The sequence below is a fragment of the Cololabis saira genome, chromosome 15 (genome assembly GCF_033807715.1).
Source record: "Cololabis saira isolate AMF1-May2022 chromosome 15, fColSai1.1, whole genome shotgun sequence".
Classification (NCBI taxonomy): domain Eukaryota; kingdom Metazoa; phylum Chordata; class Actinopteri; order Beloniformes; family Belonidae; genus Cololabis; species Cololabis saira.
This window is the reverse complement of record NC_084601.1, coordinates 14,608,562-14,625,414: the sequence shown is the minus strand read 5'-3', so window position 1 is coordinate 14,625,414 and position 16,853 is coordinate 14,608,562. Positions and strand designations below refer to the sequence as shown.

General features: G+C 45.1%; 2 protein-coding genes across 10 annotated transcripts in view; one reads left to right on the top strand and one right to left on the bottom strand.

Moving 5' to 3' along the window:
- LOC133461607 (electrogenic aspartate/glutamate antiporter SLC25A13, mitochondrial) overlaps window positions 1-9,010 on the top strand; it is a 44,263-nt gene extending 35,253 nt beyond the window's left edge. For both annotated transcript variants that reach the window (XM_061742707.1, XM_061742705.1), the window contains exons 13-16: window positions 3,588-3,726; window positions 6,122-6,280; window positions 6,651-6,741; window positions 7,483-9,010. In XM_061742707.1, the coding sequence (XP_061598691.1) occupies window positions 3,588-3,726; window positions 6,122-6,280; window positions 6,651-6,741; window positions 7,483-7,666 (573 nt within the window). In that variant the 3' untranslated portion in view covers window positions 7,667-9,010. The remainder of the gene's footprint in view (window positions 1-3,587; window positions 3,727-6,121; window positions 6,281-6,650; window positions 6,742-7,482) is intronic.
- The window catches only part of LOC133461606 (cytoplasmic dynein 1 intermediate chain 1), a 58,659-nt gene continuing 50,304 nt past the window's right edge, over window positions 8,499-16,853 (bottom strand). For all 8 annotated transcript variants that reach the window (XM_061742698.1, XM_061742697.1, XM_061742699.1 and 5 more), the window contains 3 exons: window positions 14,923-15,063; window positions 11,636-11,761; window positions 8,499-9,325 (listed from right to left, as the gene is read on the bottom strand). In XM_061742698.1, coding sequence (XP_061598682.1) covers window positions 9,215-9,325; window positions 11,636-11,761; window positions 14,923-15,063 — 378 coding nt within the window. In that variant the 3' untranslated portion in view covers window positions 8,499-9,214. The remainder of the gene's footprint in view (window positions 9,326-11,635; window positions 11,762-14,922; window positions 15,064-16,853) is intronic.

Here is a 16,853-nt window from a genome sequence, read left to right as displayed (position 1 = left end):
TTAATTGTCATAATTGGCGTTTTTCAATGGTGCAGGGCTTAAAATTATAGAGCACTGTTTGAACATATTAGATTTGCTTGATACTGCACGTGTAACACATTGCACCGCAAGTGGGAATGATTAGTCATTAGTCACATTAGTACTTCATGTATTATTGTGTTTTGATTAATATATCATTCCTTAAATAATCCTTAATCTATGAATATTTCTACCGCTGGCATTGCTCTGTTAGGATCCGCGTGTTTCCCAGGAACAGGGGGATTTTTGGAGGCGAGCAGCCACACAGACGACCTGTAGGAATCAGTGAAGGAGCTGTGGTTACCGCTTACTGTAGCAGCGTAAGTGGATTGATGAGGACATCAGTCCTCAGGATGAAACGGAGCACGTCTAATTGAATTACATAAAGTCCTAATGGAGCTTGGCAGGAGCGGTTCAGCCTAACCTCTAAACACAATCAGCCGTGAAAATGTCAATCTAATCCCTGCAGTTAAATTAATTAGTCTTGTTTTACTTAAATAAGGTGATTAGATTTGTTGTTTTTTTTATTGTGGCTTCTTGTTTGGTTTGAGGTAAAATGAATAAATAAATAAAAATAAACTAAAATAAAATTACATCCAAAGAAATAGAAATGATCTCCAGATCAAACAGGGTTCATAAAAAGACGACATTCATTTTACAAAATTGGTCAGTTTTTTTTTAACATTTAGACTTCACAAAATGTGTTGATTCTCAGTGTCTTATCTCGTCTTATCTTCGACAGTCGAGTGGAACTATCTGTTCCTGACTTTGGAAAAATGTGGCTCGGCCCTGTCTTCATCTCCAGGAATAGATCCCTGTATTAGTACCTTTCACCCTCTGTTTTGACTAATAATCTTTATTCAGAATATTTAATCAGCATCAGAGGTCATGGCACGGTTAACAAGCTAACCCCACTCCTTCACAGCTGCCATCAAACCTCCCAATGAACTTGTGTGGGAGCAGATTCATGGGACATGGACGAGTCAAACACAAGCTCTCGCTTTATGCTGATGACCTACTTTTGTCACCGCCTCTTTACCAATATCTCTCATGGTTCTGGAGAACTTCAGTCAGCTTTCAGGAGACAAACTAAATCTAAATAAAAGTTTATTATTTACAATTAAGAAAGAAGCTCTTAAACCCCCTTGAAGGATAATTTCCACTACTTTGGAATATTTTACTAGAGAATTAAAAAAAACTCATTCACTCAGTTTGCTCTAACTGGTCCCGTCTGTCTCTAACCCTGGTAGAATAAATTCAATTAAATTGACACTGCTTCCAAAAGTTTCTACTAATGAAATCCACTTAGTGAATAATAAACAACCACGTTTGCGGAAAACATTTCTTCATGCTGGAGGTCTTTCCACCCCAAACTTTCTTGCTTCGGACATCCCCAAGAGCAATCCAGAAGTAAAAAATTCTTCACTAATTTAGGCCCAATTTAGGAAAAGTTTTCGTTTGCTGCTAACCATCTATTTGCATCTATTGGATGGTGTGTTTAAGACCTGGCATGAGAAAGATTTAAAAAGCCTTGGTGATGATTTCTACATTGACATTAATTTTCCTCGCTTTTCTCAAACTTGTGGAAATGTATGGTATTCCCAAATCTCACTTTTCCAAGTTAAAGATTACAAACAATTGGTGTACAGGTGTAAAGCTGCACCTGCCACACTCCTCCACATGTGTGGGCCGTGTCCCTCTCGTGGGCATCAGTTTATCATACGATGTCAGAAACCTTTCACCTCCAATATTGAACCCAAGCCCCTGCCTTGCTCCAGATCTGAACTCAATGTTCTGGCTTTCTCTTCTGGCTCGATGATCTTTTTCAACCACATGGTTCTCTTTGCCACACGGGCTTAAGAGAGAAGCTGCACAAATCTAGAGAGGATCTGATACACTTTACAGAATGTGGCCCCCAAATTTTTTTTCCCTTCCTTCGTCTTGCCTCCTTTATTTATTTGTTTTTCTCTTTGCTTTTTTGTTAACTTATTCATTTATTCTCACATTGTTCCCTATGTGAACCGTTTTGGTTTGTTTTGCTACATCTGCCATATGTTTTTAAGTGTTTACCCACAGTTTTCTATATCTTGGCTATCGTCGGCCACGTCTGTTAGCCCACGCTGGTTGGTGTGGGATGGGATGTATGGATGAGACCTTTTAAAATAAATAAAATAATAACAATACTACTACTACTACCACTAATAATAATAGCAATAATAATAATAATAATAGTAATATCAATAATTGTCCAGGCATCCTTGCACAGGCCTAAAAGTGTACGTTTTGGTCCCTGGCTATATCTGAATGGTTTTGTCTGCTGATACCTGTCAGTGCTGCCCATCTACCTGTTGCCATGTTTGCGTGGTCGTGTGTTCCCGCCTGGTATTTACACTAGTATTTTTGGATCGCATGTTCACACCACCGCGCTGCCTGTCCGACGTAAGTGGATGCAAATGTGTCCGCCGTTCACGCACATACTTAATTGCATTCGTCTCTTGGTGCAGCAAAGAGGAGACAAAGTGCATTGAGAAAGCAGCAGTAGTGTTGTTTGCCGGCGGAGAGGCGGCGGGGAGGTGGGGAGGAGACGAGCTCCAGCCTGCAAGCCCCAGACGGGCTGGCTCCGGAGGGGCTGCACCCAGGCACAGAGCTGCCTTTGTCAGGGTAATTATCCTGACGCTCAGCCTCTGCTGCTGGAGCTGCTGGATGATAGGGTGGCTGGCACTCTAGCGCCACCATTCACCAGTGGGGGGAAGCTGCCGTTGTAGCCAGATGATAATTCACGCATAAAAGACTGTTATATCCATCACAGATGCTCATTTGCACCGTAACCAGACTTTAATATGCAGTTCAACTTGGTTTAAGAGTGTTCATTAACCATCAACGGCATCATGACTTGGAGTCCCAGTCCGGAGACACTGCTTGTCTGTCCTGCCTGCAAAGAGTCTCCCAGCTTTCAGCAGCCACTCGGGCCCCAGCCAGGAGAGACAGGCAGACGAGATGTGCCAGAGGAAAGAGAGGGAAAGAGATAGCCCAGGTACCTGCCAATCCTCTGTGTGTGTGAAGGAACCGAAGGATTATCCCACAGGAGTTAAATGAAGCCTGTCCAAAGCAAGGAGGCTCTACCTGACTCTTTAAATGCCTTCTGTTGATTGTAGTCGCTGTGTCAAAAACATGGCAGTTTGCCAGCAGGTTTGAAGTACAGCAGGAAACTCTATAAGCTTGATGATATAGTGTTGTTTACAGTGGCAGACAAGGAGCCATCTTCGTCAGCCAGTCTGTCTTTTCCCTCACTGCCGCCCCCTCACCTGCCGCCGAGGAGACACACGTCTTTTGCATCTGGAGAGGCCGGATTTGTGCACCGTGTTGTGGTTGTATTTTTTAAACCTCTCATGGGTCTGTTGGTGGCAACCTTGTGGCAGTATAACTTGATTTATAAATAACCCCTGCTTGAGACCCCAGCCATAAATCTAAGTTCAAATCCCTTGACCCTCATTACCCCGGCTTTGACCTCTCTTTTATTTATCGTTGATTAATATTCCTTGATTCTCCAGCTTTAACTCTCTCCGCAGGGCTCCAAGGCTTGTTTTCTGCGGGACATTCCCTTCTCGGCTATCTACTTCCCCTGCTACGCCCACATCAAGGCCTACCTGGCTGAGGAGGATGGCAGCATCGGGCCGGCCAGGATGCTGTTTGCTGCAGCCCTGGCAGGTAAAGCATCCCCCACTGCCTTTGTTCTCCTCCATAAAAGGAAAAATGCATAAGTGTCAAGTTTAGAGGCTAAAAAGTACTGTCCAGATAACGTTACTGAACAAACAGGTTTTGCAAGAATTATACCGGCCGGATCCTTAAATGCACATCAAAGGTACTCATGCGTGCTTTCTGAACATGATGTGTATGTAAATACGAAGGAATGAAATATGGAAAATTATAAGTGGCCCTTTTATTACTGGACAAAATACCTCTATGAACATCAGCAGAGACTTCAACAAGAACACTTGTGCGGCGTTTTGAATATCTACATCACAATGACTTGGGTATGTCGCGGTTGCCCTTCAGTCTTGAGTCAGCGAGGTATCGGTTTGTCCTGCGTTTAACTACGCTTAAGTTTAACTACGCCTAACCTTGACGTAGATCACTCAACGGTGTGCCAAACTATTCTGAATAAGAGGTTTCAGGCCGCGGCGGTGCCGTTGCCGCTCCTCGATGGTATGTGGTTGCAGTTGGCGTTAAGGACTTTTTAAAGAAATGTTCCTGCCGCAGCGAAAGCAACACCGATCTTCGCAATGAGAGTGAATCGAAACAGTTTCAGTCAGTTTAAAATAATAATAAACTGGGCTGAAAGACACTAAGACAGAGTTGAATGAGACAACGTTGTGAGGTTATAGGATTCATTAATAGTTTCTAAATGTAGATTTGGGGTTTTTATTTTCATCTCAGACTTTCCAGGATCTATTAAACTAGACATTTGTATTTTAATGACATAATTTGATCCCTTGAATGTACTCTTTAGAGATGAATATGACATTTTAACAGTTTGTCTGTAACTTTGAAAGCTATCTTGTCATGAAAATAAATCCAACAACCCAGACGAGGCTAAAAGCTTTTCACGTGCAGAGCCTTCACTGAAGTCTTCAGTCATTTTGATGTAACTGTGAGAGGAGGTCTCCCTTTTCTCTTGCTTTGTCTTTGCCGTAACAGTAGCAGGGCTCAGAGAGTTTGGAGGCCAGGCCGCTCCCGACCGCAGGCTCCACGGTGGTAGCAGCTAATTAGAGCGTTGCTCTGTGATTGGGGACTGGGGTTTTGGAGCTGCGAGCAGGGAAGCGCCTCAGATGCCTGCCAACCAGGCCTGCAGGAATGCTTTCCAATCCTTATATACTCTACATGCTTGAACACACACACACACACACACAAACATGGTTGTGCATACTTTGTGCATGGTCACTATTCAAAGACATGGAGCGAATGTGCATAATTTACCCTGCCAGGAGGCAGCGAGCAGCCCTGTCCTGTCGGGTTGTTCAGTCAAAACAGTGAGCAGGTGGCGTAAAACATCACTGATGACTCCACAACTTTGTCTACGACATGGAGAAAAAAAAAGTGATTTATGCAAAGTTTAACGCTAGACAGCTGAAAATACCCCCGTCAGGTAAAAAAGGCTTTAAAGCGTCTTCATATTTGTTGTTTTGAGTAGCATCAGCAGCACTTTCTTTTGATTCTGAGGCATGGAAAAGTCATAACTCCTTCCCTCTTTTTTTGAACTATGGTTTCTCACCACAAGGTTGGTTGCTGCGACTGAAATGAGCCTCTTTTTTTTCATTAATGCAACACATTTATTATCCTCATTTTGCATACATTTATTAGTGGTCGATGCATTCAGGTAATTAATTTTTAATAGTCATGGGAGGAAACTGAATTTTGTCTTTGAACCGTGCAAACCGAGCATCTCCTCACCTCTCTGCACAGTGCAGGTGGTCAGGCCCTGCCGGCTTCCTGTCTGCTACCTGATGCTGAGTTGATCACACTTGCTGAATAGCTCGTTTGGCCGCCACAAAAACCAAGGAGTCAGAGTAAATCGTCAAGAGGGCAGTTGATGGTAATGACCGAGCAGTCAATGATTGGACCCATTCATGGCTGAAGTGGCCAGTGGTGGGGGGCTCCGCCATGACTCCCCGTCACTTTCACTGGCACGCAGGGCATAGTGTGCATTGCTCTCATTACAGTCCATTGTCTGGCCCCTTTCAAGCGGTTCGAAGGAAAGTGGGAGAGAGAGGAAAGTAAGAAGAAAGGTAAAGATTAAATAATGGCTTGAATTGGCCGATGCTGAAGTGATAGGAACTGGCCCCGGCTTCCGTACAGCCTATTTATGCAGCAGACTTCCTGCGAGATGGTCAAGATGATGTGTTTTTAAAAGAAGGAACAAAGAGTGCTAAAAGCCCCTCTATAAGATTCGCTCGCCATTGTAGACAAGTTTTCTGCCGCAGATTGTAGCAAATCATTTCATTTGTTCGAGGCTGATTTTAAAATTGTGCTTTATTTCGAATCAAACACATTCAGCTCTTTAGATAAAAAAAGGCATCCCACAACTAAGTGGTGTTTCCCACAGGGATGCCGGCGGCCTCTCTGGTCACCCCAGCCGACGTGATCAAGACCAGGCTGCAGGTGGCGGCGCGGGCGGGCCAGACCACCTACAGCGGCCTGACCGACTGCTTCTGGAAGATCCTTCGAGAGGAGGGACCCCGCGCTTTCTGGAAAGGAGCCGAAGGTACATCTGCACTGCCAACGGTTTAATAATGCAGCCTGAGACCATGTATGCAGCTTTTGGAAACTTTTAGATTTTCAATATTTAAAAATCAAGGTTAAAGCTGTAAAAGCTCACTTCAGTGAGTTTACATTTCTTAACACTTGCCCGGTACGACATTAAAAAGAGAAAATCAAACTTATTCTAAACATTCAGGATTGTTTTCTGTTGTCCATCCTTTTTTTATGAAATAAATATGGATGAGTTGAATGTTTTATTTGTCAGTTGCTTGCAAGATCCTACCCTTATCAGGATCAAGTTGAACCTGATGTCACCTTTGCATAGTTTAGTGTTTTTTTATTTTAAATAAACTGATTTCCGCCTGTTTGTGCAGCTCGAGTGTTCCGGTCCTCTCCTCAATTCGGAGTGACCCTCGTCACCTATGAACTCCTGCAGCGCTGGTTCTACGTCGACTTCGGAGGACAGTAAGTCTCCTTTCGCTGTGGTTTCACTTTCATTAACTTATCACTGAAACACCACAAAAAGTGCCACGTTTTAGCTAAAAATGGGCCCGGACACGGTGCCTCACAGCTCGCCCTCCCTCCTCTGCCGGGTAGAAGAAAATGCTAAAAGACTCATCGGGACAGACAGTCCCCATTTGACTTGAACATGTAACTTTCTCCTCCGTGAGACTCAAAACGGGTTCACTGCTGAAAAGCTCCTCAGGGGAAGAAGGAGAGCGGAGCTGAGGCGGCACCGGACACATGTGCACAACCAGAACGTCACGTTACTTTCACATGTCGCGCCCTTGCCGCTCTGAGCCTCCCAGATCAATAAGATCAACTGCAGATCTGTGACGGGCTCGCTGCGGTCTGGGCCGGGTTCATGTGCGCTCCTCTTTGCTGGCAGCGAATCTGAGACCTCGGCGTGAAATCTTTGATGGGTTTGATTTACATCTGCTCTCGGGAAGAAAAAAAACAACAAACGGTTAAACTGCTGCACTTTTTATCATCTATTTCTGTGTTTATATTCTGTGGGGAATGATGTTAAATTTAATAACATTCGTGGAAGATCCAATAAGGCTGATAATAAAACTCCCAACTGTTCCCGGTTTGCACTGTTTCCCATTTTACTCTTCCGCCTTTTCACATGCTGCTGTCCTCCCCTCTGCCTCGCCGTGCACCCGGCTTCCTCCTCCCATCCCTTCCCCTCTCCGCACACCGCAGAAAGCCGGCTGGCTCCGAGCCCACCCCCAAGTCTCGGATCAGCCTGCCGGCGCCCAATCCCGACCACATCGGAGGCTTCAGGTTGGCTTTGGCCACATTCGCTGGCATCGAGAGCAAGTTTGGACTCCATCTCCCACGCTACACAGTGGTGACGGCAGCCCCCTCCAACACGAGCGCGCCGTGACCCGCCGCGGTGGGAGGGAATATAAAAGAGAGGGCTGGAGCAGTCTCCAACACATAAGCACTGACAGGCACCATCTAGCACATGGTATTACTATGAATGTATTCAATGCTTGTATCTATCAATCCTGTGCGTATGTGTGTGTGCGGGCAGATTAGTTTCAGAGGCTACTGAAAGATCTTATAGGCTGCAGTTTGTTTTGTATTTAATTGTGTATAGTTGTATTTTATTTTCCAAAAAGTCTCCAACTAGTTTAGAATCTGGGAACAAGTTTGTAGAAATCTACCTAAAAACACTTCGAACCATCCGCTCCTTCTTCCAGTTTCAGCTTTTTCCAGCGTCTTCCTTTTTGTTGCACGCTATTTCCTGGATCCGACAGCGACTTGATGAAAGTGTATTTATAGATATTTTCATATCTGTGTGGCTCATGTAGGACCCGAGGTGCTCTTTGTAACTCGTGCAAATCCAAAGTATCCACAAGAATACAACCAAAAAGTACTTGAATGTAAAGCCGTAGTAGAGCACTCGGACTGTACGTAACATTTACCGTTGTGAGCCGTTTGGTTTTGGGTCTAAATGTGTGCAGATGTGTACATTTGTGAGAGAGACAGCTGGCTCCAGCTCCAGCTCTGTGGTTAAAGCTTACACAGCGCGGAGGATGGAGGGGTTACATATGGTGTGTAATATCTGTGCCTTACTGGACGTATGGCAGCAACATGTGTTCTGAGAGTAAAGAGAAACTTATATTAGTAAACGAGCCGTATGCTTTTATTTCCACCATTATGACCTGGTTGGACACTAGAAAGAAGACGCAAGACACTAATGAGTTGGCTACGGTTTAATAGCAAACAGGAGGCTTCACAGCAATCACTCTGAGTTACAATACACCCCTCGTTAATAGTTCGAGTCTATTATAGAATAAACAGTTCAAGCTTTGGCCCAGTAGAGAAAAGCACACTTGATTCAGTGTCTGACACCGAAACACGAAGCAGTAGCGGCGCTGCCCCCGTGTGAGTGACGCCACCGCGTTCCTGCACCTGGAATATCACTAGGAATGTGTTGCATGCAGGCTTTAATACGGAGAAAAGAAGCACAACATGAAGGCGACTCTCTGTAAACAACACACGGCTAGTCTATGACCCTGCTTTACTGTTACCGTAGTGCAAAGCATAGTTACACACGATTATAAGGCGATACGACTGCCACTCCTGATACACCGCAGGCTCACGGATTGCAAGCAACACACACAACCTGAAGTCATTAAATGAATAAATAAAAGCGGACAAATCAATAGAAGTCAGTGGTGTACTTATTTCCTGACTCTTACAAAAACTGCAAATGAAAAAACAAGAAAACTATACAGTATTTGTTCCTGGTAGCCTGTAAGCGGGGAGACTGTACGTGAAGAGTGGAGTTAAAAATAAATAAATAAATAAATAAATAAATAAATAAATAAAAGGTGTGAGGGACGCATGCTACAGCCACACCGATAGAAGCACACCAGCAACGCTTCTGATTCACTGGAGTCCCTCCCTATGAAGCCATGAAGCCCTATGAAGCCAGCTCCATAGAACCCTCCTCCTCGCCGTCGGCCCGGTTCGCTCGGATCTCCATCAGCGTGCGAGCGAAGCACGTCCAGTCATCGCTGTGAGCTACGGAGAGCTGCAGGACACACACACACACACACACACACACACACACACACACACACACACACACACACACACACACACACACACACACACACACACACACACACACACACACACACACACACACACACACACACACACACACACACACACACCGGTGAGTGGTGACACATGTCTGCATACACTGTAAAAAAATTATTTCTAAGTAAGAAAAATAACTGTTTTAGACTATTTACTAGTTTTAGTAACTTTAGTCCTTACTAAGATTCTAGTCAAGTAAAATTGTCCCTCCCCATGGACACATACGTTTGCTCAAAATAAGATCATTTTGGCGAGATTAATGAAATATCATGCTTATTTCTAGAGGGGCTGTTTTTGCAGTGTATATAACTATTTTAATGATCTTACTTAACATATCAACACTAAAGAAAATTATATTTTATTACTCCTCAAAGGTCAATTATAGTGCAATGTAAATAATATGGGAAAAAAATTACTACAATCAAACAAGAAGGGGAATAATAAAATATAATGAGCAGTAATAGCAGTAATAAAGAGTCATTATGACCGAACACTTGATTAATCTCTGCGTTGTGTGAGATTGCGAGTCTCAAACTGAGAGTCAAGAAACAAATGTGGATTGTAAGATGTACGTGCAGAAAAACAACCTGAATAAAACAAAAAAAACGTATAAACCAGAGCCGGATTCTTTTCAGCGTCAATAGAAACCGAAGAAATCACCTGTAAAATGCATGAACACGTTCTTTTCCTCACAATTTAAACCGATAGCTGAAGCTGAGCAGGAATCTGATCGCAGATGTAACAACTACAGGGAAAAATGGATGCGCTCGCTTGGTTGGCGAAACATGTTGGAAAGAAGGTATTTGTACGAGATAAAAGAGCAACACGTTTCTCAATGAATCATTTAGAGACTGAAAGCAGAACATAAGCTGCATCCTACCATCTGCTGTATTCTTTAACTATTATAGACTGAATTAAAAAGCGAGGCCTCCAGCTGGATAGAGGCCTGTCAATCCCAATGCTGCCCCGCCCTCATGGTATACAAATATGTTATATAAAGACACGATGCTTCTGACCGTCGGATTGAAGTCGTGTTTCTGCATTTCTGCGTGACACTTAAAAAAGAAGACTAAACTGATCATTTGATCATATTTTATCTGTTTTAAAGGGGTGATTTCATTCTGAACATCTTCCCAGCGTCTCCGGTTTTCAGCCTCAGCTCGGGCGTATCTGGTTTTACAGTATCACATCAATCTTAACGACTTTGGTTCTCTTAACGGTCAATCAGTCGCTCACTTCCAGAGGAGTTTTAGCACGATCTGGAATTCATGTCGGCTGCAGAAACCATAAAGGACAGAGCTGGATGTCAAACTGAACGTCGTTCCTCCCTGCAGTTGTGTCAGAGTGAGTGGGAAAGAAGCTGGAGTCGCCACCCAAGACGTCTGCAACCCGCCCGCCTGGCCAAGCTGTGACTAATCATGAACAAACCCCCCCCCCCAAAAAGCCACAGCAGGGGCTCCACCAGGATGTCATCAATATGGCTCCGATGCGTGACTGGAGCAGTCGCTGCACCCTGCTGGATGATGTCAAACTTCATCAAAACAGCGAATCTAAAACAATTTCATGTCATGCAACGGCGTTGCCGAGCCCCATCTGATCTGAACTCTCCGCGCAGGGCAACGATGGTGGAGTAGCAGAAATCCCTGATTAAAACTGTATTCATTTGTAGTCAATATACACACACAACACAGCTCACTGCAGTAGTGGAACTGCTCAGGCCCAGCTCGCTTTCGTTGATGACTCTTCCTTACCACCAGCTCTGCTGTGCTGCCTTCAAGCTCACCGCACAACAGAAAGATGCTAAAATTAGCTGAGCCTAACCCTCGCCTAACATGCTGGAACATGGGGGATCTTAACCAGAGATCTTTAAACACGAGAGAGTACGCAGGCGCTGGCAGGGAGGCAGGCCGCTCTGCGGCGGCCACTTTTACAGGAACACAAACGAGGGAAGCGGGGAAAACAAAATCAAACATACAGTAAATCCATGGCGATGCTGACAGTCTGGTCAACACACGCGTCTAATAGATGCTGAAATACACGTGAAGGTCTCACGGCTGCCCCGATACTGGCAGTAAAAGCAGATCATTCAGATGTTCTTCAGCGATAGTAAGCCAGAGGGGAGCATCACATGTCAATTTTAGGCTTGAAACGTTCGTATGTTATGTTTTACTAACACTAAACTGACTCGAGCTGTGATTGTGTCTGTGTGATTGACCACGTGTGAGGACGTGGTTATTACCTCTCCAGTGTCGTAGATCCAAACTCGGCCTTCTGAGTCGCCCACAGCGACCTCCTTCCCTCCCGAAGACCAGCGGACCCGGTTGAGAGCTGAAGCTCCTTCAATGGTCACGCTGGCAGTCGGTACCTGGGGGCCAAAGTGAATTAGAGGATACGTGATGTGAAGGGCCACAAGTCATCCAGATACACAGTGAGGAAACGTCCAACAATGTTCTTTGAGACTTTGATTTCCAATCCAAAAGGTCCAAAAGAACTTTTTAAACAAATCAATAAACATTTCAAGGTAAAATGAAGTCATCTGATCCAATTTCAATCCCGTCCTAGGGAACTATAGCATCTTGGAGGCGGATGAACTTTGATAAAACGCTCCAGGCTCTGCGACCTGGTTCCCTCCTGGTGACCAGCAGACCCGGGAGGAGGGCGTCACCGGGGGAGACCCTTCGTCACACCTCCTCCTCACACAATGGGCTTCACCACGTGTAAATCTGCGCCGACCACAGACTGAATGGAGCCATTTAAAAAAAACAAGAAAAAAAACCTCTATCCTGCCACCTGTGGGGAAATTCCTCTGTTTCAAATGCTGTTTTTAGTGAATAAGTGAGTTTTGAAGTGGTTCAGAACCAGTTCATTTCTCAGTTATTCCTTTTTCAATTCCAACCATAAGTGCATTAACTAAAAACCTCCTCATTCAATATTCTTCCAGTTTATGACCCTAACTGCTGTTCCTGCTATATTCTATTGAAAAATGGGAGCGTGATGCCGTTACAGACTCATTTACAGAGCAAATTTACCACATGAGAGGAGCAGCTTCATCCCACTCCGCTGGAGGTTAGAAAAACAAAGATGTCACATTTACGACTCCTCATTCAGCCGGACACACGCGCGGCTCTTTACCGTATTACAACGACACATGCTCGCTGTTACGGGTGAGCTGATGCTCTTTCTCTTTCCTTTTTTTTTCTAAGTGCTCATGTTGCACCTTTAAAAACTTAAAACCATCTGCAGTGTTTCCATAAACTGTTCCTGACATGTGGCAGGAGGGTCTGACAGATGTCACCAGAGGAGACGGGGGCCCTGGCATCGCGTCTCCTCACACACACCGAGCTCCCTTGCGCACGTAAAGCTGCGCTGACCACAGACTGTCATTAGCCTCCTAGCTTCCACGGCCCTGCGAGAGCGTATCTGAACGCTGCGCTTTAAATTGGCTGTGCGTGTCTTCGTGCGTGTGCGGTGGAAATGAGAACCAGGCGTACTGCGCTGCTCCGTTAATGTTGTTATGACTGTGTTTTTAATATGACGGCAACAATGGAAGCCTGTTGCTATTAGACTGGATGTGTGTGTGTGTGTGTGTGTGTGTGTATACATCCGTTTGCGTGAGCGTGTGTCTGAGCAAATGTTTCTCATAAAGCACAATGTGAGCAGAGTCAGGCCGCCGATAATGAACTCTTCCTCTGTCTGTGAAAAGGCTGCTGTTGAGGGAGCCATGGGAAACTCATCAATCCGCGCTGCGGAGTGGGAACCTGGCGCTACCGGCGGACTCGCGGGGGCTGAGACGGATGACGTGAAAATGAGGAGATGAACCGAGATGTAGCTTGAGATGTGAAGCCCGTATGGGCGTAGAGGGGAGAAAAAAAAACGAAAGGAAAGAGAGAATGGTGTGGGAGACAGGACTCTGGTCTGCATGTACGCGTGCATTAAGGCTGAAGTCACCGGGGGTGTTGTCGCCATGGCAACCAAGAGAGGAGGAGAATGGAGGCATCTTTAATCCCTACTTTTACCTGAGCGATCAAAGGTTTGGTGCCCACTCTCCTGCCAGCTTTGTGAAAACATGTGATTTTCAGAGTCGCGGTTGGAGTTACATGTTTGCTTCACAAGAGTTTGATGAAAAGAGCAACACCGCTCGCGCCAGTGCCCCCGAATACGCAGACACTAAGGTCCTCCTGAAGTAAAAATGAACAGTGGAATGAAGAAGAACTACTCCACGACTGCTTTACAATCCTTACCCAGGTTTTGGTGCTCTGCTTCCTCCCAGAGTCCAGAAACACGTTTGGTAGCTTAGCTGATGAGTCTAAATCACCCCATGGGAGCAAATGTGATGGTTGTTTGTCTGTATATGGCCCTGTGTTGGGCTGGCTAACCCTACAAGGGTGAATAGAGGATGGTTGGATGGATTATCGTCCAGATTCTTTCATATTTTGCTTATTTTAAATATTCTTTGTAAGTATACATATAAATCAAACACTTCATTTTTCTGAGATTGTTACATCTGATTTGACCAACAACAGTTGTGGAGGTAATTCAGACGACACTTTTTCTCTACTGCTGATGAAATAATTCTGACTGAAAAGTTTTGAAACGGTAAACCGAGATCAAGCATCCGGGAACCCGGGGAAACTATTGTGAGTCACCGCTTTCTAAGAAGAAGTCATTATTAAAGGGTAACACCACGAGAAAAACAGCTGGAAAGGTACGTGAATCACAGCTGTACACCAATCTGTTTTGGTTTACCGTATTTCGTGACGCTTTTTCTAAGGAGACCAAAAAGCCGTTGCATCAGTTTCTCTTGGCTTGCTTATGATTCTACAATTCGCTTAATGTGCTTAATCCTACATTAAATTAATTCTGTGATTGATTTAATGTAGGAAGTAGCTCTGACTTGGGCGGGGGGGACGGCGGCTGCAGGAGGAGGTGTGTTGTGATTGCAACTTTCTTGGACGTAAGTGCACGCTTCAGTTATTTAATGTTTCATATGACATATAAACAAACTAAATCATGCAACTGTCTAGCCTCCGATGACCTTAAATGCTCTCATCTGAAAATAAATGTTGCCACACAGGCTTGAAGAACTCAACCCTTGGCCTAAACTTTATTATTTCCTTGGGACTGTGGACTGAGGGCTGGGGCTCCGCGCTCGCGGTCTCCAGCACATCTGCGCCTTCCTCTGATGGGACACAATGTGGGAGGAAGACGGAACGAGGCGGTGGGGTCCTGAGGTTGCCTGAACGTTAGACAGAGGTTGTAGAAATGTTAGCGGAATTGCTGGGTGGGAGTCAGGATGAGAAGATGTCACCCCGGCAGTGATTTAGAGCAGGAGCTGTGGGAAACGCCTACAGGGGAATCTTGAATCTTGTGTGCTTGTGTGCCGGGGGAGTCTTTGGTGTTTGGATGTGCGGTTCAGGCTGAGCCCCAGCAACAGGCCCCGAGGACACCAGACACACACGCACGTCGACAGCAGGACGAGACAAACCCGGAAAAAAACACGCCCCGCCGTGACCTAAATCCACGCACCTCGGTGTCGTTGTTGAGGTTCCACAGGTCCAGGCGGCCCATGCCGTCCACGGCGGCAAAGATGGCTGGATGCACGGGCGACCACATGACGTCATACACATAGTCGGCGTTGTCTTCAAAAGAATACAGAGGTTTGTTTTGCTGAAAGAGAGAGAGAGAGAAAAGAGGATATCTGTGGAAGAAGGAAAGACTGACATGGCGTGAAATAGCACTGTGGGGAAAAGACGAGCGAGCAAAAGGCTTACAAAAAAATATGACACAATCAAGATGGACAGAACAGAGAGACAGAGTGAGAAGAATGGAGAGAGGGAGTGAGCCAGCTTCAGACAGAGTGGCGCTGCCTCAGCCTTGGGGCCTGTCTGGGTGCAGAGCCTAATTAAAAAGCCTCGCACATTCACACAGCGCCATAAAACCGCTGGGAGAGATGAAAGGGAAGGCCCCTGCACAAGGTGTACTGTAACCTTAACACAACAGCTGTCAGAGAGATGGGAAGAGATAGGAAACGAGAGGAAGAGGCGGGCCAGCCGGTGGTACCTGCAAAGGCACGGATGTGTGCTCCATCTGCAGATAGAAAGTGGGCCCATTCTGGATTTTTGTAAGGTCTAAAGTGCCACGATAAATAAAGCAGCCGGCCTCGATCTCTGACATAAACTGAGCTGATGAAGATGAATCCCGAAGGGCTGAGGAGGATGTCGTCCAACGGGAGACCTGTCAGTGCTCTCTAGTGGACAAATCGTGTCACAATAACGACCCTGTCCCTAAATTACCTTCACATCTCGTTACTGAGGGGCCAACAGCGGCGGAAAGCGCTTTTCAAGCCACCTAATGCTTTTAATCAACTTCATTTCAGAAGAAAACTATTTCTCTTTCTTCTTCCAGACAATAATTTGACAGTTTTAGCTCCTAGTTACTGAAAAACGATCAGGAAACCGGGAAGCGAGATGACAGCCGCACATCTGTTGGTCCTGAGCTTTCAGTGAAACTGCATGACATTTTTATTAAACAGGGTTTCTCTTAAATTGCCTTTTTTTACCCAGGTGAAGGATCTGAATACCTCCATGTCCTCCGAGGGGAAAAACTGTATATCAGCACCACAGACTGTAACTATGGCAACTCTTTCAATAAGTACTGAGACCTGCAGTTTATCGGCTCCGACATCACATGTTCAACTGTTTTGATTTTCTTTTGAGGGTCAATCATGATGTGGCTAATTTGAACACTAATATCCAGGTATTGATGCTGAGTAAAAAGCTGCAAATAACTTAAGACATCCCAAAGACCCAAGAATCCTCACAAGTTTTCATTTTTGAAGCCATTAGATAAATGTGACTTGATACAAACGTATATGTGTAATCCCCGTTTCTCAGACGGGCTGCTGGGATTCCAGAGAGCTGCTCTCCCGACGGGCAGAGCGGGAACGGTGGGAGAAAGGAGACAGGTTGGCTGGAGGAGCACATGAAAGAATGTAGTGTGCCTCTCTTCTTCATTCCTGCTCTTTTTCCCCCCCTTCATGTTTACTTTTTTTCCCTCTTCACCCTACAGTTGTGTAGCGCGTACACGTACACATTCAGAAACACTCCCAACACAAACAAGCCCAGCCAATTTCAAGCCTCGACTGAGCCTGTTTTCCAGCTGGCGGGATGACAGCAGTGGTCATTTTTTTCTTTATGTTCTCACTCTGTATTCCTCTTGTGCTCACCCTTGAAATCTGCAGTATTTCATATCGCTCTGCTACGCTCCTATCCAGTATTCATTTGGGCCGTAAGAGTCATATATCAATTATGAGATAAAACAGGATGCAGGATGCCATTTTTGCGTCATATTGATTACTCACAGATTAAAGCTATTGTTTTGACGACAATACACCAATTTCAAGGAATCTGATTTGGGTAAATGAGTTTTAAAATCTCCAAATTAAGCTTAATCCATGT